This window comes from Rhamphochromis sp. 'chilingali' (genome assembly GCF_963969265.1).
Source record: "Rhamphochromis sp. 'chilingali' genome assembly, chromosome: 7".
NCBI classification, from domain to species: domain Eukaryota; kingdom Metazoa; phylum Chordata; class Actinopteri; order Cichliformes; family Cichlidae; genus Rhamphochromis; species Rhamphochromis sp. 'chilingali'.
In genome coordinates this window covers 2,200,410-2,224,480 of record NC_137934.1, presented here as the reverse complement: position 1 = coordinate 2,224,480, position 24,071 = coordinate 2,200,410, and the positions used below count along the sequence as shown (strand labels likewise).

Here is a 24,071-nt window from a genome sequence, read left to right as displayed (position 1 = left end):
TAAAAACGGGTGTGGGTCACAATCAGCCAATGTTTGGGTGAACCCATTGTGAGACCTAGCTCCATTCTATCGTGTGATTTACTGAGACAAGACAGCTCCTTGAAAAAACAGAACGAGCTCACTCACTCAGATTTTGCGCTCTGCCTCACCGCCACATATTTTAATTACAACAAGGATTTTACAGACAAAACATGGCTGTGCAGTGGGCTCCCTGGTGTCACCTATTGTAGCCAAACTTAACATGGAGGAAGTGGGGAAAAAGTCTCCCATACAGGTATGTTGATGACACCTGGGTCAAAATCTAAATCCAGGAAGTAGAATCCTTCACTGCTCACATCAGCTCAGTGGATAAAAACATAAAGTTCACCTGTGAAGACACAAAGATGGCAGTTTGCCATTCCTGGACTGTGCCGTGGGCTTTGAAGGGAATGGAAACCTCAACATTGAAGTTTACCAGAAGCCCACACACATGGACCAGTACCTCCACCCTCTGGAACACAGACTTGGAGTGATCAGGATCCTACATCACTGGGCAGAACATGTTCCCCTTTAGCCAGAAGGGAAACAAAAGGAACACACGCATGTAAAGAAAGCTCTTAAAACATGTGATTATTTCCTCAAGTCAGCAAAGATGCACAGAAAAGGTCAGAAGCTTAAATAAGTCCAGACGCTTTTCCCCCCCGAGCTCCTTAGATCACCGAACCGAAGTTTGATTAAAACGTAAAATTCCCTTTTTAATGGCCTTAAATTTGACTACAAATACAACAAAAAGTAAGACAAGCGTCTCCTAAAGGGCACATGTCAGGTTACTTTGTGTGTATTTTAGCTGTAGATAAGATGTCGAGGAGGATTTTGATGCCTGTCTTTAAATATTTTATCTGCTGTTCGTGTCGATCTGCATTCAGGTCCGATAGAGATCACCTCAGCCGAGCTAACTCATGCTGGACGCTACTCATGTACAGCTCAGAATGCTGCAGGCTCCACCCACCGCCACGTGCAGCTCACAGTCCAGGGTAAAAAACGAATTCTTCAGGGTTCACCGCTTAAATCATTTTTATTTTAGAGCTCTTGATTCTGATTGAGAGGCTTGTTTTTTTTATTTTTTTTATTTGGAGGTTTATTCTTTTGTTCTTGATCATCACTACTTTCCAAACCTTCTCCTCAGAGCTTCCAGTGATTGAGTCCCATCCATCAGCACTGGATGTGATCCTGAATAACCCCGTAAGTCTGCCCTGCAGAGCCACAGGCTCACCCACACCTACCATTACCTGGCAGAAGGAGGGCATCAACATACCCACTACAGGTAAATAATTTTGTGTTTTTGTCAGTTGGTGTAAGCAATCAGTCGTGAAATTTTGGCTCTGGCTTCGTGCTAGGTGGTAGGTCCACTATACTCCCTAATGGAAGTCTGCAGATCTCCAAGGCATCACTATCAGACTCTGGAATGTACATATGTGTGGCTCAAAACCCTGCTGGCACAGCGCTCGGCAAGACCAGACTCAGAGTGCAAGGTAGGTACTTTTATGTTGAAATTTCAACCTCACGATCATAATACCAGTTGTGTACAAAATGCACCCAAAGTCACTGAAATTCAGGTTTCCCACGATGTCAACAAATATACTAATGTACTAACCCCACACATTTCTCCTTGCACCTGAAGTCCCTCCAGTGATCAGCTCAGACACTCGGGAATATTTGGCACCTGTGGACTCCTCCGTGACGCTGCGGTGCCAAGCTGACGGCTCCCCTCCCCCCTCGGTCACGTGGCACAAAGACGGGCGCGTGCTGAGTGAAACCGTACGCCTGAGGGTCCTCAGTTCAGGATCTCTGCAGATCGCCTTCATTCAGCCGAGCGATGCCGGGAGATACACTTGCACTGCTGCCAATGCAGCGGGCACTGTCAACTTGGAAATGAGCCTTACTGTGCAGAGTAGGTTCCAGTCATTGAAATGACGTGATTTGACACATCACACTACATTTGTGGTGTTAACGTTTTCTATAAAGATGGATGGGTGATGCATGGATGCATGGATGGTTCCAGTAGTTCTGCTTCTTCAACACAGCATCATTCAGATTTTATACTCACATCCAGACATATAGTCCCAATCAAAAGTTTAAGACCACTTGAAAAATGGCAAAAAAATCCTATTTTGCATGGTTGGATTTTAACAAGGTTCCAAGTGGAGCTTCAACATGCAACAAGAAGAAATGGGAGTGAGATAAAACATTTTTTGAGCATGCAATTTACTGAAAACGACGCTTAAACTGGTTTTAAACTTTTAATCGGGAGTGTATAGCAAAGCAAAGATAAAAAAGGGTGACTTGGTTTTATCCTAATCTCTTGCAGTTCCTCCGTTCATTCGTGGTGGAGAGCAGGAGGTCGTGGTGGTGGAAAACAGTCAGGTCCAGCTTGTGTGTTTGGCAGAGGGCGTCCCTCAGCCAAAACTGTCCTGGGAAAAGGACGGTAGTCCTGTCAGCAAAAGCACGGGGGAGTATACGATCCTGCCATCTGGTGAGCTGGTTATTGACAGTGCTCAGGTAAAAAATAGAAACACTGAATAGTATTTTGTTTTGATCATATTTAACACACGAGTTTGACCTATATGCTCCTTTTCCCTTCACCCTGCCCCCACCTTTTGGTGAACCAGCCTGAAGATGCAGGAAGTTACACCTGCGTTGCCACTAATTCAGTCGGGCAGGACAGTTGGACCGTCACCCTGTTGGTTCATACTCATCCCATCTTCACTGAGCTTCTTGGGGATGTGGCCCTGAACAAAGGAGAGCGCCTCACGCTGTTCTGTGGAGTCAGTGGCATCCCCCTACCCAGAATCACTTGGGCCTTTAATAACAACATCATCCCAGGTATGAATCGTTGTAAACGGAGAGGTTTCCTTTCGTTATTTCTTAATCTTTGTCATTTCATTTTATTTCTTTTCTGCCATTGATGCTTCAGTTCACTACGATCAAACGAACGGTCACAGTGAGCTGGTGATCGAGAGAGTGAGCAAAGACGATGCCGGCACCTACACCTGTGTGGCAGAAAATGATGTGGGAACCATCAAGTCGCTGGCCTTGGTCTATGTCAAAGGTAAAAGCATGCTTTCATGAACTATTTTGATGCTGTTGCATCTCTCTAAGCTGCTCTACACTCGACCTGATCTGCCTGTTCTTCAGAGCCTCCGATCATCGATGGGGACCTTCACTCCAACCGCATTGAACCCCTGGGCGGGAATGCAATCCTGAACTGTGAGGTTCGAGGAGACCCGCTGCCAACCATCCAGTGGAGCAAAAATGGAATAAACATCCAGATCAGCTACCGAATCCGTCAACTGGACAACGGCTCCCTGGCCATCTATGGCACAGTGGTAGGAAGACAGCTCTTTTGTGTAAGACAAAGGTGAGCTTTGGAAAAGGTCACGGTGATTTCATTTACAATGTGTGTGGCAGAGTGAAGATGCGGGAAACTACATGTGTGTGGCGACAAATGACGCTGGTGTGGTGGAGAGAAGTGTCACACTTACCTTACACAGTGAGTGTTTAACCGTGTCAGGATGCAGCACTTTTAATTATAGCGTTTTTGTAGCAGTGATAGATGTGATAGAAGCACGCTGCTCTTCCAGGTGCACCCGCAATCATTGTAGAACCCGTGGAGACGGTGCTGGATGCCGGAACCACGGCTGTGCTCAACTGTCAGGCGGAGGGTGAGCCTACGCCCATGATAGAGTGGTCTCGCCAGGGGCGCCCCCTTCTGGGCAACAACCGCTTCTCTGCCTTATCTAATGGCTCCCTCAGGATCATCAGTGCGCAAAAGGAGGACACAGCTGAGTACGAATGCGTGGCAAGAAACCTGCTTGGATCAGTGCTGGTCAAGGTCACTCTTACCATACGGGGTGAGCAGTTTTTAGTTTATTCTTACATCTGCATTCAGAAATGGCAAAATCGGTCCATATGCATGCTTTCAATATTTTGGTGTCTAAAGGGACCTCACGCCAAGTGCCAAAGTTAATTAACGTTCTTGTCAGTCCATGGCGGCTTCTCGGAGTGGGCAGAGTGGGGTCCTTGCAGTGTGTCATGTGGTGTTGGTAACCAGAAGAGGCTCAGGCAGTGTAACAACCCTTTACCTGCCAACGGAGGCCGCCACTGTGCAGGATCAGACACAGAGACACGCAGCTGTCAGGGGAAACCCTGCCCAGGTGAGACTGAAACAGGGCCTAGAACCAAGTGTTTACAAAGGAGACCGTGTGCAAATGTCACATGCGGAACCAAATCTCTCGTCCCTCCACAGTGAATGGTAACTGGTCAGAATGGTCTCTCTGGGAGGAGTGTTCACGTACATGTGGTGAGGGCAACAGAACCAGGGTCCGGACCTGCAGTAGTCCTCCGCCTCAGCATGGAGGCAGGCCGTGTGAGGGGAAGGCAGTGGACGTGGTCATGTGCAGGGTCAGGCCATGTCCAGGTGAGGAAATGCATTTGCATGCGCAGGCACACACAGTTAAAAACAAGAGAACCACTGTCATTAAAGAGAACTTTAATTTGAGGGTGTTTGCTACAGTATAAATATCTTAATATTCTAGTTTTTGATGAAACTCCAGCTCTTTGGGCGTTTGCACACATCTTGACTTGTTGCCTAATTCTACTTATACTTCACGTAGCAGGCTAGCCTGTGTGGACAAACAGATCTAATAATATTCATGAAACAAATATGAATGTTTTTTTATGTCATTTCCAAATTTAATTAAACTTTCTTTTCTGATTTCCATGAATTTTTCCTGTTGTTAAACTGCAGATCTGTTGGGGTTTTTTTTCTAGCAGCACTGTGTTGCTTTATTCTGCTGTGTATATACATATATGTATGATGGACTGTAGGTTTATGCTCTTATAGTGGGAGGTAACTGGGGTTCTTGGCTACCGTGGAGCCCATGCAGCGAGACCTGCGGTAGGGGCGTGCAGTCCAGGATCCGTCTCTGCAACAACCCTCCTCCAGCGTTCGATGGGTCACAGTGTGTGGGCACAGACACCCAAACACAAATGTGCAAGGAGAAGCCTTGTCCCGGTAAGGACGCGATTATGCTTCGAGAAAAATCTCCGCTCCAGCCTGGATTTAGGAATTCGTTAAACGAAGCAGATTTCAGTTTTATACACTTTGTGTCCTCCAGTGGATGGAAAGTGGTCGTCCTGGGTGAGCTGGGGAGCCTGCAGTGTTTCCTGTGGGGGGGGTACTAGACAGAGGACACGCCTCTGTGCCAGCCCCGCCCCTCAGCACGGCGGCAGACAGTGTGAGGGCAACGACGTGCAAATCGACTTCTGCAACAGCGACCCCTGCCCCAGTGAGATACCTGAACTGCTACTGACTGCTTAGATACGCTCATTTCTGCATCTTTTCTTTTGTGAATCTGTCATTTTGCACTTCTGTGTGTTAGTCAGTGGTAACTGGGGTCCATGGAGCAGCTGGGGCAGCTGCAGCAAGACATGTAACGGAGGTCAGATGAGGCGCTACAGGACCTGTGACAACCCCAGACCCGCCTACGGTGGGAGAGCTTGTGCAGGTGCTGATACACAGATACAAAGATGCAGCACCGTCAAGTGCCCCGGTGAGTCAGCCTGCGGCACGGTCAGGCGTGTGTTATTGGTTCCCTTGTAAGACTAAATTACCCCTACGACTGCTCCATTGCCGTGATTTGTGTGTTGATGTGTACACCTGTACTGTTTGTATTTTGCAGTTGATGGTACCTGGGGTTCATGGCAGCCATGGGGAGAATGTTCTTCTTCCTGCGGAGGAGGACAGAGGACACGTGTTCGGCTCTGTGACGGTCCGTCTCCAAGTGACGGTGGTCGGCCGTGTCCAGGAGACTCTACTCAGCTGTCCAGGTGCAACACTCAGGCCTGCCCAGGTAACGTATCTCTTAAAAAAAGCTTCTGTGTTCATTTGCTGTATTTACATTTAAAGACACGTTTCTTTTGATCAGGTGGGCCCCTGAAGGCCCGAGGAAGCATCATAGGGAACATTAACGATATCGAGTTCGGCGTCTCCATCCTCAATGCCACCATCACCGACAGCTTTGGCAGCAGAATCATCAAAGCCACAATCTCTAATGTACCGAGGACGTTAGGTCAGTTTTCCATTAGCTCGTTGGTTGTATCACTGTTCTGCTTTTAGATGTTGTATGATGCTCTCTAATTCCTGCCTCCATCTAAAAGTCAGCTGTTTTCTTGAACTCCTAATAAATCTAAGACCTTTAAATTGATTCAAGGTCCTGCAATGAGGAAGCTCATCTCCATCCTGAACCCCGTCTACTGGACCACTGCGCATGAAGTAGGAGAGGCGGTCAACGGCTACACGCTAACAGGAGGTATCTTCAGGCGGGAGACGCAGGTGGAGTTTGCCACAGGTAGGATTTCATGGGTTCAACACGGAGGCATGAAATCTTTGAACAGCTGTTTATATGTAAAGATATGTGACGCGACTGCGTGTTGGCAGGCGAGATCCTGAGGATGACCCACATCGTCAGGGGTCTGGACTCTGACGGCGCTTTGCTTTTGGACATCGTTGTGAGCGGACACATCCTGCAGCTGCCTTCACATGCTCTCATCGGCATCAAGGTACACAAATAGGCAATGGGAATATTATGAAGCCAGCTAATAAACTAATATAGGGACTGAAAGAAATATGCATATGCTTATCAGCCTGTTTACAACCAAAACACATCAGTTCATGTATATTTACAAAATGGTTTTATTGCATTTCTGGAAATTTAAACCATAGAAAAGACTGGAAATCGAATACAGTGAACGCCTCTATTTTAGAAAACATCAATTTATCATTATTTGTTTCTCTCTCTCTTTTTTAGCCATATGTCATCTCTAAGCTTCCCACCAGCAAATCAAGTCCCCCGTCTTGTATACCTCATAGATTCATATAAACGCACAATAACTCAGTTTAACCCAATAAAAACAATTTAAAGTCTAATGTCACACATTGCAAGGAAACAAACTAAAATTAAGGTCCAGCTGACAGACGCCAAACTGAATAATAAAAATGCACAATGTTCTGTTGTGTTTTTTTCCCAGGACTACACAGAGGACTACATCCAGACGGGACCGGGTCAGCTCTACGCTCTGTCCACTCGCATGTTCAGCATCGACAAGGAAAGTGTGCCCTACACCTGGAACCACACTGTCTCCTATGACCCGTCCAAGGGGAAGATGCCCTACCTGGTGGAAACGCTGAGGGCCGCAGCCATCAGTGCACACTACCACCCACTGGAGGAGGTGTTGGAGTACAGCATACAAGCTAGTATCTCCAAAGGTGAACGCAAAAGATGTTTCAACTTCTATTGCCTAATACTTTGTTGCACTTTCACCAAACATAAGCGAAATTTAAAGTTTGTTAACGTGACTCCAGGTGATCGCAGTAACCAGTGTCCTCGTGGCTTCACTTTGGTGGCTGCCGGGCCTTACTGTGCAGGTAATGCTAATCACAACACACGTATACTTACCCCCAAACCACGAAAAACTGCACCTAAAAATGATGTATTCATGGATTCATAATTAGAACATCTGATCGTTTCTTATTGTTCGTATTCGTGTTTATCTTTGTGCTGCAGATGAGAATGAATGTGAGGTTGGGAATCCGTGTTCACATGCCTGCCACAACACGATGGGCACCTACTACTGCTCCTGTCCCCGAGGCCTCGCCATCTCAGCCGACGGGAGGACGTGTCAGGGTACAAAACTCTCCGCCGCCTACTGACCCGACGCGGCAGCAAATCACCGTTAAGCCTCTTCTCTCCTCTCTCCTAGACGTCGACGAGTGTTCGCTAGGTGGGAATGTGTGCCACGACGCAGAAGACTGCGAGAATACCATCGGCTCTTACAGATGCGTCACGCGCTGTGGGCGTGGCTTCAGGAGAACAGCTGACGGCTACAGCTGTACAGGTTTGATTGTACACGTAAAGGGCATTCCTTTCCTTTTTAATCGATTTGACTTTCTAATAATAGTGGGACATGTTTGTGTTGTTCAGATGTGAACGAGTGCCTGGAGTCAAATCCGTGTAATCAACGTTGTTTGAATACCGTCGGTAGTTACCGCTGCGCCTGTGAGCCAGGATTTCATCTCAGGAACAGGCGCTGCATAGGTGAGAGAGGCGCTCCTCTCCATTGATGTTCTACGTAAAATAAGACAATTTATCACTAAACCTGGAGCCACAAACTTCCCTTTTTCCTCTGTTCACCGCAGATATCAACGAGTGCAGGCAGAGGGTTTGCCGCTCTGATCAGCAGTGTAAAAACACTCGCGGTGGTTACATCTGTATTGACCTCTGCCCCAGTGGTATGACCAAGGGTGGCAATGGAACATGTGTGGGTGAGTGCTACTGAAGTACTGTAGAGTAGTTACTAATACGCTGTTTAGAAAATGTAGAGAAACACATCTATTCTCAGTGGGGGGAAATAATCATGCAGCATATCTGTACCGATACAGACTGGGTAATGTGTTAGGAGTGGAAGGATCAAGGTAGAGGGCTGAATTCAAGCCTGGAAATGAAAAAATTCCACACAAAGTAGCAGTTTCCTGTCCCGCTGATGGGTTAAGGATCTTCTACAGCCCTGTCCAGCTCTCCCAGAGTAACTGTGTGTCTCCTGGATTCTCCTCCATGCTCTTGAAACTGAGCTGGGAGACTCTGTAAATCTTCTGGTATCTTCTGTGTCGTCCTGGAGGAGCCGGACAACAATGCAGCCTCTGCAGGGTTCATGTATCACGTCACGCTAACAGCAGTGACACTGACCCTAGCCAAACGCAAAACTAGTGAAAAACAGTCAGGAAATATAAGGAGGGGGGAAAGTCAGAGGCCTCCATGTGTGAAACCCTTCCTGTTTGCAGCTCTTGTTAATTTCATTAAGACCAAAGCTGCTGAGACTGATTAACAACCCCCTCTGCTATGTAACTGACCACATCGATAGCCCAGAAGTTTAACCGACTAGATGCCAGCCTCTAATTAAAAGGTGTTTCTTGCATTTTTTTGATTAGCATATTGTGATTAATAAGATGATGCATGTTCGTCTCTTGTGGCCTGTTGCAGACGTTGACGAGTGCAGAGACGGTACCCATCAGTGCAGATACAACCAGATCTGCGAGAACACCAGAGGCAGCTACCACTGCACCTGCCCCCGTGGTTACAGATCCCAGGGAGTAGGGCGGCCCTGCGTCGGTACGTGTCTCTGCCTTGAATTGAATCCAGTGCGGTATAACATCAAACCCTCATTGCTGCTGTGTCATTCTGATTACTTTGGGCTACTTAGCCAAGCATGAAACATCCTGAGCAGTAAAATAAAAATGCAGTGCTCTTTCCTTATGTTTCGCATCAGCTTGCTTGCTTCAAGAAATGCACTTTCTTCTTTCTGATGCTGACTCACTCACTTCTGCAGAAAGCCTAAAAAGCTGCTGTCATCATATCGCGCCACTGCTTGCTCACATGACCAAATGCTTCACTGAGAACAGCTGATTAACTCTTTCTATTAAACGCAAACAAAAAAAATATCTTGCTTTTTGTCAAGAAACAATGCTGCATGATATCAGAGGCTTTGCCAGCTCAAGATGATGCTACGGTGTTAGACAGCTGTTAGGGAAACAGGAAGGAGGGAAAGGAATACATAAAACACCAACTGTAAAAAGACCAGCACCGTCACCTCACAGCTCTGTCTGTCACTTCCTCCTTTTCATTCCCTCCAGTTCGGATCTATCAAAGTGTTTCCAGCACCTTTATGTTTGGGGCTGGCTGTTTCCTGGCGTCGCTTTGTGATGGCGTATGTACCCTGATGCTGCTGGGACATTAACACTCTGTCTGCTTTATTCAGATAGTCTGAATGAACTGGGAACGTTTTTTTAACATAATTCATATCTGATGTACTTCTTCAGATAAAATGTGAAAATTATGATTTTGTTATTTATGAGATGGAGTGATTCTCTCATTCAAATTAAACCTGTAGTTTCAATACATTTCTGTGTCCCTGACATGAAAATGTATTGTTATACAGCGGGGTAACTTGCATATCCCCTTTTCTCCCCTCATCCTTCTCCTCTTTCATGGCCTGCACCTCCTCCTGTGCTCCTCTCATCACTCTGTTCTTTTTTCTTTACTTCTGCATCATTTCCAACCTTTTATCCACCTTTTCTTGGTGCTGGTCTTTCTCTGTGCCGAGGGCAGATGTAAATGAATGTGAGCGGCTCCCGCAGCCTTGCGCCCACCAGTGCATCAACACTCCCGGCAGCTTCAAGTGCGTCTGCCCTCCTGGGCGCCACCTGCTGGGGGACGGCAAGTCCTGCGCTGGGCTTGAGCGGCTGCCCAGCTACGAAAGTTACTCGTACACTTACCGCACGTCTCAGTCCGCCCCCGGCGGCGGCTCCAGCCAGATGCTCTACCACAACTTGGCCTCCCAGAGCTACCACTCCTACGCAGCCCCCGCGTCGGGGCGCTACAGGAGTCGGAGCCGCAGAGAGACGCGTGTGCATTCCTCACATCAGGGCGTCCTCGCTTGTCAGCAGGGCTTTGAGCCCAGGGGTCACCGCTGCTTAGGTAACTATGGAGAAGAGGCAGGGTTGAGATGAGGGAGAGGAAAGTTCAGCATTTCATTACTGCCTGAGAATTTGCAGTGGGGTCTGGAAAACTGATGTTCTGTGTATCCCTCTGTGGCTGTTTTTGTGTGTGCATGACATCAAAAAGACATCAACGAGTGTGAAGTGAGGGACACCTGTCAGCACGAGTGCACGAACACACCAGGAAGCTACAGGTGTCTCTGTCCTGCTGGTTACCGCCTCATGACCAATGGCAAGACTTGTCAAGGTGAGAACCTCGGTGTGCTCGCTTTGTCTACCCGGCAATCCACCTGTTCACTGGAACTCATGCAATTTACCCTCAAGCGAGGTGTGACCTGTGCTTACTGTAGCTGTTTGCTGTATCTGCCGCAGACACAGACGAGTGCCTGGAACAGAACATCCAGTGTGGAGTGAATCGAATGTGCTTCAACACGAGAGGAAGCTACCAGTGTATTGACACCCCCTGTCCCCCAAACTACCAGAGGGACCCGGTCACAGGGTAAACCTGCACACATACATGAAACCTGATCATTCTGAACTTTGAGACAAAGTGATCATATTTTATCATATCCTACAGATATAAGTACGGGGGCGGGTTGTTTTCTCTTCAAATTGTAGCAGATTTCTGTGTAAAACCTTCTTCTTTGGGCTTCTCACATCGCCTTTACACCAAACCTTTGTTTTCTGCCTCCTGGGCCCACCAGCACCATATTCAACCAAAATTAACTTTTTTCTTTTTGTAGGTTCTGTCTGAGAAACTGCCAGCCAAATGACCTGGAGTGTGCACTGAGCCCGTACGCCTTGGAGTACAAGCTGCTGTCGCTTCCCTTTGGCATCGCAGCCAACCAGGACCTCATCAGGCTGGTGGCCTACACACAGGATGGAGTGATGCACCCCAGGACCTCCTTCCTGGTGGTGGACGAGGATTTCGCGTTGCCGTTTGCTCTGCGAGATGAGAACCTAAAGGGAGTGCTGTTCACCACACTGCCGCTACGAGAGCCCCACACGTACCGCATGAAGGTCCGAGCCCTGTCCTACAGTGAAGACGGAGGCATCGAGTACCAGACGACCTTCATCGTCTACATCGCTGTCTCTGCCTACCCCTACTGAAAACACTTTAAATGACCCGAGTGGCTGCGTCCTCTGAGTGCAGTGCTGCAAAAAGTGGCATGGTGAGAGTTAGTGGATGCGACTGCATCAGTAAACAGACTGGAAAAAGATTATCGAGTGTGTGCGAGAGGCCAGCGGGTGCATACAGCCCCGAAGGTGTAAGGAAGTAGGACGCCTGATGTTTACATGAGGAAACTTACCAACTATTTATCAGCTCTAATCCCTGGAAACCTCCCAAACCTCTCAGTCAGTCATCTCCTGACTCTTCAGACTTATTTATAAGACACGTTAGATTCGACTCTTCCAAACCGAAACGCCACCGGTTCAGAGAGTACAACATATTAGCTTCTCTTTCATTTACATCAACCTATTATTAACTTCTTTGGGAAGGGCTCGAACACGAAAAATGGAAGACGGGTCCCACTTTTGCGCCATCAGTTGCCAAAGCGGAGGCGTCACTGTTCGGGTTTGGTGCTCAGGTACTGGCGCACGAACGCCTCAGGCAGAAACTCACGTCACCAGCGCGATGATCCACCCAACAGCTGGTGCCAAGATGTATTTTTTTACGATTTGTACATATGTTTTTCTCATAATGTAATGCCACACTTGTACGTACCGTATCCGTTTTGTAATAAAAATCGAATATGAATAGATAAACGCTGATTTTACAAATTATATATGCGTGCACAGCACTGCTGCACAAAACATCCCCGATCTTGACGGAGCGTGCCACACGTGGACCCGAGCGCTGTACGCAAAGCTTCTGATCACAGATACACTCGAAGGCCATTCAGAGATAAGTTTTCTCCGTCTGCCGTGAAGTCTTTAGATTCTTCGTATCCTTATCAGTTAAAGAAGATTAATGATAATCATGTGCAATATCAAATAAAAGTAATTATTACATCCGAATTATTACATTTACAAATGTTTGATAGTGTAAATCATTTTGAAGCTATGCTGTTGTTGATTATACACCCACACCTTGTTGATAATAGGTTGGACCTGCTTTTGCTTTCATAACTGTCTGAATTCTTCAAGGCACAGATTCAGGAGTGCCCTGGAAATCTTCCACAGAGGTTTTGGTTCAATTTTATTTATATAGCACCAAATCACAAAAAAAGTCGCCTCAAGGTGCTTTATACTGTACAGTAGATGCAGAGAAAAACCCAACAATCATATGACCCCCGATGAGCAGCACTTTGGCAACAGTGGGAAGGAAAAACTCCCTTTTAACAGGAAGAAACCTCCAGCTCAACCAGGCTCAGGGATGGGCGGGGCCATCTGCTGCGACCGGTTGGGGTGAGAGAAGGAAGACAGGATAAAGACATGCTGTGGAAGAGAGACAGAGGTTAATAACAGATATGATTCAATGCAGAGAGGTCTATTAATACATAGTGAGTGAGAAAGGTGACTGGAAAGGAAAAACTCAATGCATCATGGGAATCCCCGGCAGCCTAATAAACACATTCCAGTTTATTAATAATTCGAAAAACAAGTTATGGGTACATATTTGCATAACTTTTTAGGTATATGTACAAGTAGCGGTAATTACAAGTACAAAACATGTACTGTGCTTCATAAATGAGTAACAAATGTAGTACATAACAGTAACCTACAGCACACCAGAAAAATAGATTCGGACTACCTTTCAGGCTCAGGTGCAGCGACACGGCTTTAACAAGGAGAAAAGTCAGTCATTCACCATCTTTCTCTTCTTCCTGCGCACTGAAACCACCAAAGTCCTCTTCTCCAGTGTCGGAAACGAACTGGTTCAGGATGGCTACGTCATCCACTCTCAGCTTCTCTCCTTCGTTGTCACTTTCAAAACCAAAGAAATCCTCGTTGTCAGAGTCGAACACCCTCAGAAGGGCCGTGGCGGTGTCCTCCTCTCCATCATGCAGCAGTCCAGCCCTTTGAAATCCGTTGGTGATCGTGGATGTTTCAACACTTTTCCACGCTGTCAGATTCCACCGGTGGAGTTGAGCATAACTTGCTTTTCGCAAGTTTATCGCCGCTCATCATCCACGCCTCCCACTGAACGCGTAGCGCTACTTTGAAGTTTGTTTTTCGCGCTACTTGTACGGCACTATGTTGCCTGGCGGATGGAGATGTGACCAACATACCACTCTTGAACCCCGATACTGTTGTCGTGTCCAAATTCATGGGCTGCATTCTCCTGAGGCCGCATTTGTAGACCGATTACGTCACAGCGACGCGCCGAAGGCTGTCCAAATTCGTAGACCCCTCCGAATGCAGCCGACAAATGCGTGCTCCTTTTTCCGAATTTGAAGGATGGGTCGGGTGTGTCCTTCGTGGCCCACCATATCCCAGAATTCATAGCGCGGCCCAGCCAAGCTCCAGTTTCCGGCTAATGGCGGCCGCTACTAAGTTTTAAAAATTACTCTTATTAATCTTTCTGGGTCACGAAATAAACTTTTAACATATTTTCAGGCGAGAAAGTAGCTGTGTAAACATCAAATATCTGCTCGGTTTATCAAGATATCGCATCTTTGCTAAAGTGCTTCGACGTTTTCGGAGACGTCTGCTACCCACCAGCTCGATAGCTAGCCGGGAGCTCGAGGGTTACTGATGCGGCCGAGAATGGCACAACTCCCGGCACATCATTTTCAGATCACCGCGGACTTTCGCTGCTCGGGTTAAACGTTGTCAGCCAGTGATCAGCTGTGATCAGCTGATCACGGGGCCGGGGTTAAAAGAGAGACGCCACCCACCTGTTCGCCGCTCAGACATCATTCTCTTCGTGTCAGGAGCTCCGAAACTCTGCCGACGTCAGTCTCCGCCTGATTCAGCAACCGTGAGTGATTATCCCTTCAATCCTTTTTCTCTTCCCGGCTCCGCTCGCTCTCTGTCGGTAACGACCGTTCCGAAGCCACGCTTCGTGCACTGATCGTTACTAGAATAACTGCGTGCCTGCTCCAAACCCACCGCTAGTGATGGTGAGATGAAGCCTCATGATGGACTGAAGCTTTCCACCCAATTGGTCGACTCATGGTTCGAAGCATTGTGATGATTCATTTGCTCTACTGCGCCATCAAGTGGACAACTCAAGTGAAGCGGGCTCTGTGATTATGATGATGTGTAAACCTCTAAACTGAATAAATAAATTGTTTTCTTGGTTATTTATCCCGAATATTGTCTCAGTATGTGTGATACAAAAGAGAAAGTGGAAAGTATCAGGACAGCGTGTTGGTATGACTGTGTAACTGTTAGCCTCAGACAGTCAGTCAATAGTATAATTCAGATCATAGATCAGTACATTTGCATATTTGTATAACTATAAAAAGAAAGCTGACACTTTCGAGACTTTATCTAATGTGTAAGCATCACAGCAGATGCCTTTGTGTCAACATAGCTGAGGCAAAAACAGAAAAACGATTTTATAAAAATATTCAGCAGTAGATCAAAACCAAAAGAAAACCATTAATCAACAAATGAACATTACCTGATGCTGCTGAATTTAAGCAGAGCAAATAGAGGTTTTTTTTAGAGACACACCTTAGCGTTTTGCAATTTTGCATAATGTTAAAAAGTTTAAATTATTTTAGTAGCCTATTGAACGGCAGAAATTAGGTTTTCTTTTCGGAAGTATTTAAATGGGAAAGAACAGCGGCTGACAAACAACGGAGGTCTTATGCGTAACAAACAAGCGAATAATGCAGAAAACAGATTTTTAGACGGGAAACTGTTCTTGAAGTATATTGTGTGTGTGTGTGTGTGTGTGTGTGTGTGTGTGTGTGTGTGTGTGTGTGTGTGTGTGTGTGTGTGTGTGTGTGTGTGTGTGTGTGTGTGTGTGTGTGAGATTCTGATGCGTCAGCGGTCCGCGCCTTGTGTTTACATCTTTGTGCAGAATCGGTGTACCTGCTCTCATTTACTGTTTTAGCTGTTTGGTGGTGGTTGAAATGTAGTAATATTTATATTAAAAATCGATTCAGGATTTTAATGAATCGATATCACGTTATCCAAGCTGGAATCGATTTTAATCTATAATCAAAACCCGCTCCTAGTACCTGTGTAATCATGCTTATGTACATCTGGATAATGACACAAACTAGTGTTTGGTGCTTCACTTTTTAATAAACTAAAAGACAGAAATCAGATTATAGGATGTGTAGTGTTGTTTATTTATATTATGGTGTTTATCATTTGTGATATTTATTACTGTGTGCATACTTTATTAGGAGAGACAAAATTAAAAAAAAACATCTCTTCCTTGCTGGTTCCATCGAAGAAGAAATGCACAAGTAACTATGTAGCACGTACGTAATCCAATTCCACAACACAGTGTGATGGGGAATCAGCTGTTTTTCTGCCCATTTTATTTCGAATCTGGCGCGAACCGGTAAACCAGTCCCTGAATCAGTCACGTGGTACGGACTGCCCGCGAGGCCTCGAACGTCACTGCATACGTAATCAAAGCAAGCCTCGATACGCGCTTCACAAAAACGCCCCCGAGATTACCCGACACACGATTCGACGCTTCGACACACAGGACACATCACTACCCACCGCTAGCCTTCGCCGCGCTTGGGTCTAGCCAGCACGCCACACGGGCACGCCGAATTACTGTGTGTAACCCGCCCGGCCGTGACAAACGTAATATATAAGTCACTTAGACAACCTAAAAATGTTATTGTTGGGCTTTTTTCAGTGTTTTGTTTGTTCGTGAGTAAATCGGTTTGGCTGAGATTAAAGTTATTAGATTAGATAAAATAAAACTTTATTAATCCCCCGGGTGGGTTCCTCCTTGGTTTTTACACAGCTGACTAAACGTCAAACAGAAAACTGATTAAACAGAAGTGTGAGATGGCCGAGAGTTTACTCCAGTGTCCTGTTATATTTTAGACAGCAAGGAGCAGACGGCCGAGTTTATTAAACTCCACCGAGACAGCGGTGACGCTAATCAGAAGGCTAGACCGTCCAATTTCACGGCCGTTTACTTCCGGCCTACCCGATCTTCTGAGGACCCGGCCCACGTAGACCGCGAAGGCCGGGTCCTCAGGAGAATGCAGCCCATGAATTTGGACACGACCTGTGTGTCTGATCACATGCCATTCCGCCAGGCAACGTAGTGCCGTACAACAGCGGAACAAACAAAACAAATCGTCTTACGATATGACAAAAATCACGGACAATCCATAGAAAAGCCGCACCTGACTAAAAGCCGCAGGGTTCAAAAAGTAGCGGCTTATAGCCCGACAATTACGGTACTCAAGAACAACAAGTAGGCCTGCAGAGCGAGAGCGAAGTGCTCTAATAGGGTGATATGGTACTACAAGGTCATTAGGATAAGATGGGGCCTGATTATTTAAGACCTTGTATGTGAGGAGCAGGATTTTGAATTCTGGATTTAACAGGAAGCCAAAACAGGAGAAATCTGCTCTCTTTCTAGTCCCTGTCAGGTCTTTGATGTCAGGTTGACATGACATCATCATACAGTTGCTAAATTGTTGACTCTGGGCTGTTACAATGTGATAAAGTTTATATTCTGCTGTAAAGCATCATCTATCATGTTGTACAGTCACTCCAAAGTGTGTCTCAGACGTTGTGCGCTAATTTCTGTACCTGTACGGTTCAACCGTTGTCTTTATCTTTGACTCAAAAATTTAACTTTGGTCGCTTAGTTGTGACACAATCCAAAATAATCACAACACAGCTAAGACTCAGCATTCACACATTTTAATTTATTGTTGTTTTTCTTCCAAAAGCACAAACATAAAAAAGGAACATTTGAATAAGGCAGTTTGTACATCAGTTTGGTGCGCTCCATCATCTTCTCACCCAGAAGAGCATCGCCGACTAGAAATACACGAAGCTCATAAATCTAGTCATTACTGCATTAGAGAAGGTGTCTGATGTCCGGATGCATCGTCACTGATGACAGTATTCAAACATGACAACCCATGTCTAAATATCAACCGGTGATGAAAAAAAACACAACTGTAGTGACTTGTGTTTTATATTTAAAAAAAAAAAATGAACAAATAAATAAAAATCTATGAGTAACTTTAACTCCGTGTTTGAAAACGAGCAGAAAGGAACCGAACGCTGGAGCTATCATCACGTCTGCACTCGGAGCAAAGCTCACGCAACACGCGTTTCTTTCATGCTCATATATACTGCATGGTTTCAAAATAAAATGTAATAAAATCCACCACTTACTCTCTAAACACACGAGCTCCGAACTAAATCCCAGATGTAAGCAACGTTATTCCATGAAAGCGAAAATAAAACATTTGGCAACATGTCATCTACCCAATAAGGTGGATGAAAATTATGTAAAATGTGTTGGAAAAGTGTTATTATTATTATTATTATTATTATTATTATTAGACCAACTCTCAGGATAAATAGAAAAAAAACAACAAGAGGGGCGGAGCCCGGCTTTTATCCCATCAGGGAGTCTGATGATGGAAACCAAACAGTTTCCTCACAGACAAAATTCCTGAAACCTTGGAAAAACAAATGTCAGGTATGAAATGCTAAAGTGAATACTGAAAATACATCATCTATTCTTTAAACTATTAATCCCCGTCAGTTCACAAAAAAGAAGAAGAAGAAAACGCATCATCGTACCGAACGGCGTGTCAGGCCTGCAAACGGTGTTTTTAACTGAGTGAGTGGAGGCGAAAATAACGTCACTCAAAACAATAAAACAAAGCAGATGTTTGATCCTAGATTAATGTTTTTCTGTTAAATAGTGAAAAAGTTTTTTAAACAAAACAAAACCGTGTGAGCGCACGTTCTCTGGGAGACGCTGCGATGAACAGTACCAGCAGAGCCGCATCAATGCCCTGTTCAGTAGCAGAGGGGTCACAAGCAAAGTGGGATTAATAGAGTGGCGATGGAGATGCATCGTGGGTAGTATAACCCTTAACTGGGGCAGCACGAGGGGATAGATGGATGAATCCCCCCGGCCCCTCCTCCAGTGCAAATCCACCACCCTCTGTGCGTGACTGTGCTTTTCAAGCAGCTCTCGCTGCTCAAGTGTTACAGCGAGAGGGGCGGAGCCCGGCTTTTATTCCATCTGGAAGTCTCTGACGATGGAAACCAAACACTCAGAGTTTCCTCACAGATAAAATCCCTGAAACATTCGGTGGACGATGGAAAAACATGTTTGTTCCTATGAACGTGTGCGCGCAGCGGTGCCACCCGACCTTTCTGACCAGCAGGGAGCGCTCTGGTTTCTACTGGTTTTGACCAACAGCCCTGCTTTATGCAATTCAATCATGAGCAGTTTTACTAACATTTACCTCTGTAAGTTGGGAACCGCTGGGGGCACAGTGCACAGGAATGACCTAGACATAAAGGTTAACAGGTCGGGGAATCAGCACAGACACACGGGTACAAAATGATCTGTAGCGCCCTGTGAGGAGTACGATTTAAGCTATGACCGTGCAGGGACTCCACAGGAAAACCCATTTTTAACTTAATACGAGCCAGACTGTACTTAAAAAAAAAAAAAGGAAATAAAGTCTTGGCTTGAAAACATCTCATTGGGTTAAAAATCTGGTTTTCCTGTTAGTCCCTGTGCCATCTGTTACATAAACAGAGCACCGCCCCCTCTCTCTGTCAGGGATGTGGAGTGAGCTGCTCGTCTTCTACACCGTCTTCCTCGCCGTCAGTACCCTGACGATGCTCCCCACTCCTCCAGCTGCCAGAGCCTGAGAACACAGAAAGAGAAACTGTTTTTGATGATCATAATAAACCAACTAAAATCGTTTTCTTACACTTAAGTACTGTCGATTTGTTCGATTGTTCTGTGCTGCTTTCACTGCATTGCAAACCTCTGCAGGTTTGTCTTCTGAACACTGAGTTTCAATGTAACGCAACGTGCGATATAAACATTATTGCCACCACGTCCAGGCTGTAGCGCATGTGTGAGAATGACTTGGACGGCTTGGACCATTTATTAACCCCTAATTTACGTGCACATGAACCTGCTGTATCAGACAGAATAATGACCCAATCTGTATGTTTTTAACCCAAGAAGATTAAGAACATGAAGTTTAAAGCACAACGTCTACAACTGTTTGATTTAGAAGCTGAGAAACACAGTTATCTGACCCTTTGGGTGTTTTCAAAGTGGAACGAGTATCATTGCGGGAAAAGTTGAACTTGTCTATTGTTTTGGCTCAAGAAGACGCTGGAGATCCCACAGTGAGGTGGGAATATTTACCTTTTCGTGCCACTGCAGCAGGACCGCGCTGCTGTTCTCTGACGGCCTCTCGAAGCCTTTGTAGATGTATTTCATCAGCAGGTCCACGCCGTTTTTGTCGAGAGACTGAACGCCTTTCTCGATGTCACCGCTCTTGAAGGAGCTGAGCACCTTCAGCACCAGACCCTCCGCACGGTCCTGGCCAGAAGAGAGCAGACGGCTGAAGGCCAGAGTCGCTACACATTCCAGTCAGTTCGTATACCTGGCTGTGAAATCATCGACCACTGGACCTTGAGCCGCACACACCCTGAAAGGACCTCAGCTATAAGGTGCTGAAGATCTGCTACTTTAAGTTTGGAGAGCTTAAGAAGAACCAAATATCACTGCTATACTACAAATCAAGAACCTGAAGTTTCTCAAAGTGATGCATTAAAATGTGCTGGCGCTTGAAGCTTTACTGACGAGGAAAACCGAGCTCACCTTGACGTTCTGGTTCTTTGTGTTGATTGGTGGGTTCTTCAGTACTGCGTGTAAAGCCTCCGTGAGATTTCCTGTGCAGGAAAGGTTAAGGAAGCAGCACAGCAAAGACTCACCCTCCATCACAACGGATGTAAAGAAAATTAGAAACTAGCCTTTGCCTTCGTCTCTCATAAAGAACAACAAGCTGCACAATCAGTGCAGTCCAATTTTAAAAGCACAAAGTCTTTCAGTTAAATCAGCTTTATGAGCAGTTCACTGCCTGAATAATACAAATGCATTCATGCCCCGCAGCTCTGTTAATCATGAAAAATGTATTAAACACCTTCCACAGCTCCATTTCCCCCCAAATAATTCTGTTTGCAGCATTGCTCAGTCTCCTGATTGGTGGTTTTCTACACTAATCAGCCGTAAGTATGCTTCATAAAGACGCTCGACCTTATTGCAGTCCATGGTAGCAAAACTGCTCAGGCACAGGGGAAACAGCACTTGTACGAATAAGTGACTGAAGCCTGAGTGCTTCCACAGTGACGCTGTTCAGGTTCCAGTCATTTACTTGAATGTGGATATTGATCCCTACAGACACAGACGGGGAGATTTCTCGCGTGACTAAATCAAGAGCTACCGTACCAGCAAATCTCTGTTATACAGCGATTGCTCAAGATTGCTTGACTGGGTTTTGCTTTGATGTTTTGAGTTTTCGCTGTTGTAACACGCGCTGGGAGGAGTTGCTCAATGGGGAAGTGGAGCGCCTTCGAGCCCTATATGGCCTACAAAGCTCTTTTGACCCTCTGCGAGATGCCGGGTTCACCACACCCTAAAATGCACTTGCAGCATCAGGGAGAAAGCAGACCTGGGCAGGAGGGTGAACTCAGTAAAAGTGATGCACGCCCGCTTGTTCAATCTTGGAGCGCAATCCCTGGAATGTGACTGTCAGGCAAGTCGGGGCAGTGACTGGCCTGCTAGCTAAACGCCCATCCATGCAGCTAGCATCCCCGAAAGCTAAGTGAAGTGTGCGGATAAATCTGAGCCTTACGGGCACACTGCACAGGCCACCGCGGCACTTTCATTCAGCACGCCGTGTAGGCTAACGGGCGGGCTAGCTAATCTCGTAAAGGATATTGTCTGATGAGCGAGTCCACCTCTGCCTCGTCAGGACCCATCTGATTTTCTCCTCCGTCCTCCTCGTCCACAAACTTGTTCTCGTCGTATTCGTCCACGTCCACTCGCCTGAAGCGGGCGGACACGGTATTCTTCGACATGTCTGCGGCGATTCGGGTGATTTATATTAAACCGAAAAGCAGAAGCGTTCGCGCGCAAATCCTTTTTAAAAAAATTATTTCTGCAGTGCTTTTTTCTGATGTGGGCTGTCACTGGCAGACAGGCGACTTCCGGGCCTCCCCCTTCTTTCCTCCCTCGCCGTTACTTTGACTTCCGCTGACTCAATGCCGCCCCGTGGCTGCAGTTTCTGTTCTCACCGCCAGAGGGAGCTCAAACCAAAGAAATAGTTCCGCGGTCAACAAAACTAAGCAGGCTATGTTAAGATTTTCAACTTTAGTATTTAATTAATTTGCATCACTTTTTGTCACAGTGTACTATGACATTGCAAAATAAAATGAAATTCTGCAGCTATTTATTTTTATTTTGAGCAGTGGAATAGTCTTAATTTCTAAGTCAGCAAAAATAATTTTCTGGCACAACTTCACCTGCTTCCAAGGTGCATGGAGAGGATAAAAGAATTCACAAAGCAGGAGCTCCAGCAACACTTGAGGGAAGATGAACAACTTTAATAATAGACCAACGCGTTTCCGCTTGTGGCCTTCATCAGGGTCATAGTAAAACATTTTAAAATTGCTTAAATACAAGACAGGAAACAGAAAAAAATTTCAAATTAACCAGTACCTATCTATGAAGTTTTGACTGGTTAATTTGAAAAAAATTTCTGTTTCCTGTCTTGTATTTAAGCAATTTTAAAATGTTTTACTATGACCCTGATGAAGGCCACAAGCGGAAACGCGTTGGTCTATTATTAAAGTTGTTCATCTTCCCTCAAGTGTTGCTGGAGTTCCTGCTTTGTGAATAATTTCTAAGTCAGTAAGCTGCAAAGTCATCACTATCATCATTAAAATTCTACGTTTGGACTTGTAGGTTATTCCCAGACAGTTTGGACTAAACCAAACTCATTTTGATAGATGAAACACATTTGTCTGACAGCCAAAGATAAATACATCTGATATCAGGTGCTCTCTTTTTTTTGAATAAAAGAATTGTAGTTCACAACCCCGGGGACAGTTGTAACCGTCCCTCGTTGCAGCTGTCCCCAGTCTCCCCTATAAACTTCTCCACAGTTTACCAGTGTTTACAGCCCTGATTTTATTTTGTTTATTTTTATTATTCTCTCTCTTTTTTAATCTTATCTCATATCTGAAAAAAATGATGATGAAGAAAGAAAGAAAGAAGTTGAACGTTCAAAAAAAGTAACATGTAAGCAAAACAAAGTGAACAAAAACAGGTGTACCTAAAACGTCGCTTTTTAGGTACACCTGTTCAGTGGTTATCACAAATATCTAATCAGTCAGTCACATGGCAGCAACTCAGTGCATTTGGGCATGAAGACAGCTGGCATGTACCTGAAGTTTGAACTGAGCGTCAGAATGGTCATTTAAGTGACTCTGAATGTAGCACGGTTGTTGGTGCCAGACAGGCTGTATTTAAAAAACCCAAAACTGCTGACCTACTGGGATTTTTCTGCACAACCATCTGTAAGATTTACATGGTCAGAAAAACAGAAAAAAATCCAGTGAACAGCAATTATCTGACCTACGTTTCATCACAGGTCAGAGGAGACTGGTCAGAGTGCTTTGAGTTGACAGGAAGGCAAATAAAGTTTGTCTGGATACACAACATATCAAACCTTTAAGCAAATGGGCTTCAGCTGCAGGTAATCATAATCACAGTATTGCTATTTGTATGTTCCATTTAAGAAAGAGCATTAACAGTAGCATCAAGCGTGAATGTAATGTTTTGAAGATACGCATAAATGAACTAAAAACCTTCTTAAAAACACGATGTTACATCTTTATGCTAATGTGATACAGTTGAATCAGTGAATCCATACATGAAAATTCTGGATTGCTGCAGAATTCAGATACCTGTGTCATTCACCTTTATGATTGCACAGGTTTATTCTGAATATTCTGCTACGATGCGGAAATGTGGGAGTCTGGTGAGCCCAGTACTGTGTGCGATGAGTCAGAAGAATGGAGTCTGAATGGATTTGTAATCAGGCCTGCGATCCATGGGGGCTTTCATACGTCATATGAATGTGCATTTTTTCAGTATAGGAAGTAAGACCAAATTTCCCATGTTACTAATCCCCACACTCGTCTCTGTTTGCATCACAGAAACAGTTAGAAATAAACCCAAACTGAAGTATCTAGTTTTCAAACTGCATGACGCCTTGGGGGTGGGGGAGTGTGGCTTTGTTGCCTTTTGAAAACCACATGAGCTCATATTAAATTTTGGCTTATCGTCCCGTGATGTTCCCAGGGATAATGGGCAGGCATTTTCACTGCGAACCAAAAGAACGTAGTTCATAACACGCAGATCTTTTCTGGGAAAGCAAGTAACTAGGGCACACCTATGTTTCATCAATGCCTTTTTTCCCTTTAGAAGTGGGATCTTTTTATTTCCTTATCTGGCCTGTCTAGACTGCCC

At 45.4% G+C, this 24,071-nt stretch overlaps 2 protein-coding genes across 4 annotated transcripts in view; one reads left to right on the top strand and one right to left on the bottom strand.

The window, feature by feature from the left end:
- hmcn1 (hemicentin 1) overlaps positions 1 to 12,628 on the top strand; it is a 90,479-nt gene extending 77,851 nt beyond the window's left edge. For 2 of the 3 annotated variants that reach the window (XM_080886978.1, XM_080886977.1), the window contains exons 78-107: positions 906 to 1,013; positions 1,166 to 1,303; positions 1,377 to 1,511; positions 1,661 to 1,930; positions 2,348 to 2,538; positions 2,649 to 2,862; positions 2,954 to 3,088; positions 3,175 to 3,365; positions 3,448 to 3,529; positions 3,621 to 3,890; positions 4,023 to 4,193; positions 4,286 to 4,456; positions 4,883 to 5,053; positions 5,157 to 5,327; positions 5,421 to 5,591; positions 5,721 to 5,891; positions 5,967 to 6,110; positions 6,252 to 6,389; positions 6,479 to 6,600; positions 7,069 to 7,306; positions 7,403 to 7,465; positions 7,605 to 7,724; positions 7,801 to 7,935; positions 8,022 to 8,135; positions 8,237 to 8,362; positions 9,078 to 9,206; positions 10,203 to 10,571; positions 10,719 to 10,838; positions 10,964 to 11,090; positions 11,335 to 12,628. In XM_080886978.1, coding sequence (XP_080743104.1) covers positions 906 to 1,013; positions 1,166 to 1,303; positions 1,377 to 1,511; positions 1,661 to 1,930; positions 2,348 to 2,538; positions 2,649 to 2,862; positions 2,954 to 3,088; positions 3,175 to 3,365; positions 3,448 to 3,529; positions 3,621 to 3,890; positions 4,023 to 4,193; positions 4,286 to 4,456; positions 4,883 to 5,053; positions 5,157 to 5,327; positions 5,421 to 5,591; positions 5,721 to 5,891; positions 5,967 to 6,110; positions 6,252 to 6,389; positions 6,479 to 6,600; positions 7,069 to 7,306; positions 7,403 to 7,465; positions 7,605 to 7,724; positions 7,801 to 7,935; positions 8,022 to 8,135; positions 8,237 to 8,362; positions 9,078 to 9,206; positions 10,203 to 10,571; positions 10,719 to 10,838; positions 10,964 to 11,090; positions 11,335 to 11,701 — 5,072 coding nt within the window. In that variant the 3' untranslated portion in view covers positions 11,702 to 12,628. The remainder of the gene's footprint in view (positions 1 to 905; positions 1,014 to 1,165; positions 1,304 to 1,376; positions 1,512 to 1,660; positions 1,931 to 2,347; positions 2,539 to 2,648; positions 2,863 to 2,953; positions 3,089 to 3,174; positions 3,366 to 3,447; positions 3,530 to 3,620; positions 3,891 to 4,022; positions 4,194 to 4,285; positions 4,457 to 4,882; positions 5,054 to 5,156; positions 5,328 to 5,420; positions 5,592 to 5,720; positions 5,892 to 5,966; positions 6,111 to 6,251; positions 6,390 to 6,478; positions 6,601 to 7,068; positions 7,307 to 7,402; positions 7,466 to 7,604; positions 7,725 to 7,800; positions 7,936 to 8,021; positions 8,136 to 8,236; positions 8,363 to 9,077; positions 9,207 to 10,202; positions 10,572 to 10,718; positions 10,839 to 10,963; positions 11,091 to 11,334) is intronic. The other variant, XM_080886979.1, reaches the window with a different exon arrangement.
- A 4,754-nt stretch (positions 12,629 to 17,382) lies between these two features.
- Positions 17,383 to 21,764, bottom strand: arpc5b (actin related protein 2/3 complex, subunit 5B). The gene is made up of 4 exons (XM_080886980.1): positions 21,477 to 21,764; positions 20,358 to 20,430; positions 19,899 to 20,075; positions 17,383 to 19,383 (listed from the first exon to the last, which is right to left on the bottom strand). Exons 1-4 carry the CDS (start codon positions 21,614 to 21,616, stop codon positions 19,321 to 19,323), a joined length of 453 nt encoding a protein of 150 aa, XP_080743106.1. The 5' UTR covers positions 21,617 to 21,764; the 3' UTR covers positions 17,383 to 19,320.
- Between the last annotated feature and the right edge of the window lie 2,307 nt (positions 21,765 to 24,071).

What these genes read in the sequence shown, in the direction of transcription:
- arpc5b (XM_080886980.1), bottom strand. Translation starts at nt 21,616, where the DNA reads ATGTCGAAGAATACCGTGTCCGCCCGCTTCAGGCGAGTGGACGTGGAC. An exon ending in GTGGACTCGCTCATCAGACA is followed by an intron (nt 20,431 to 21,476) that starts ATATCCTTTACG and finishes CCTTTCCTGCAC; the next exon opens with AGGAAATCTCACGGAGGCTT. An exon ending in TGCTGCAGTGGCACGAAAAG is followed by an intron (nt 19,384 to 19,898) that starts GTAAATATTCCC and finishes CTGTGTTCTCAG; the next exon opens with GCTCTGGCAGCTGGAGGAGT.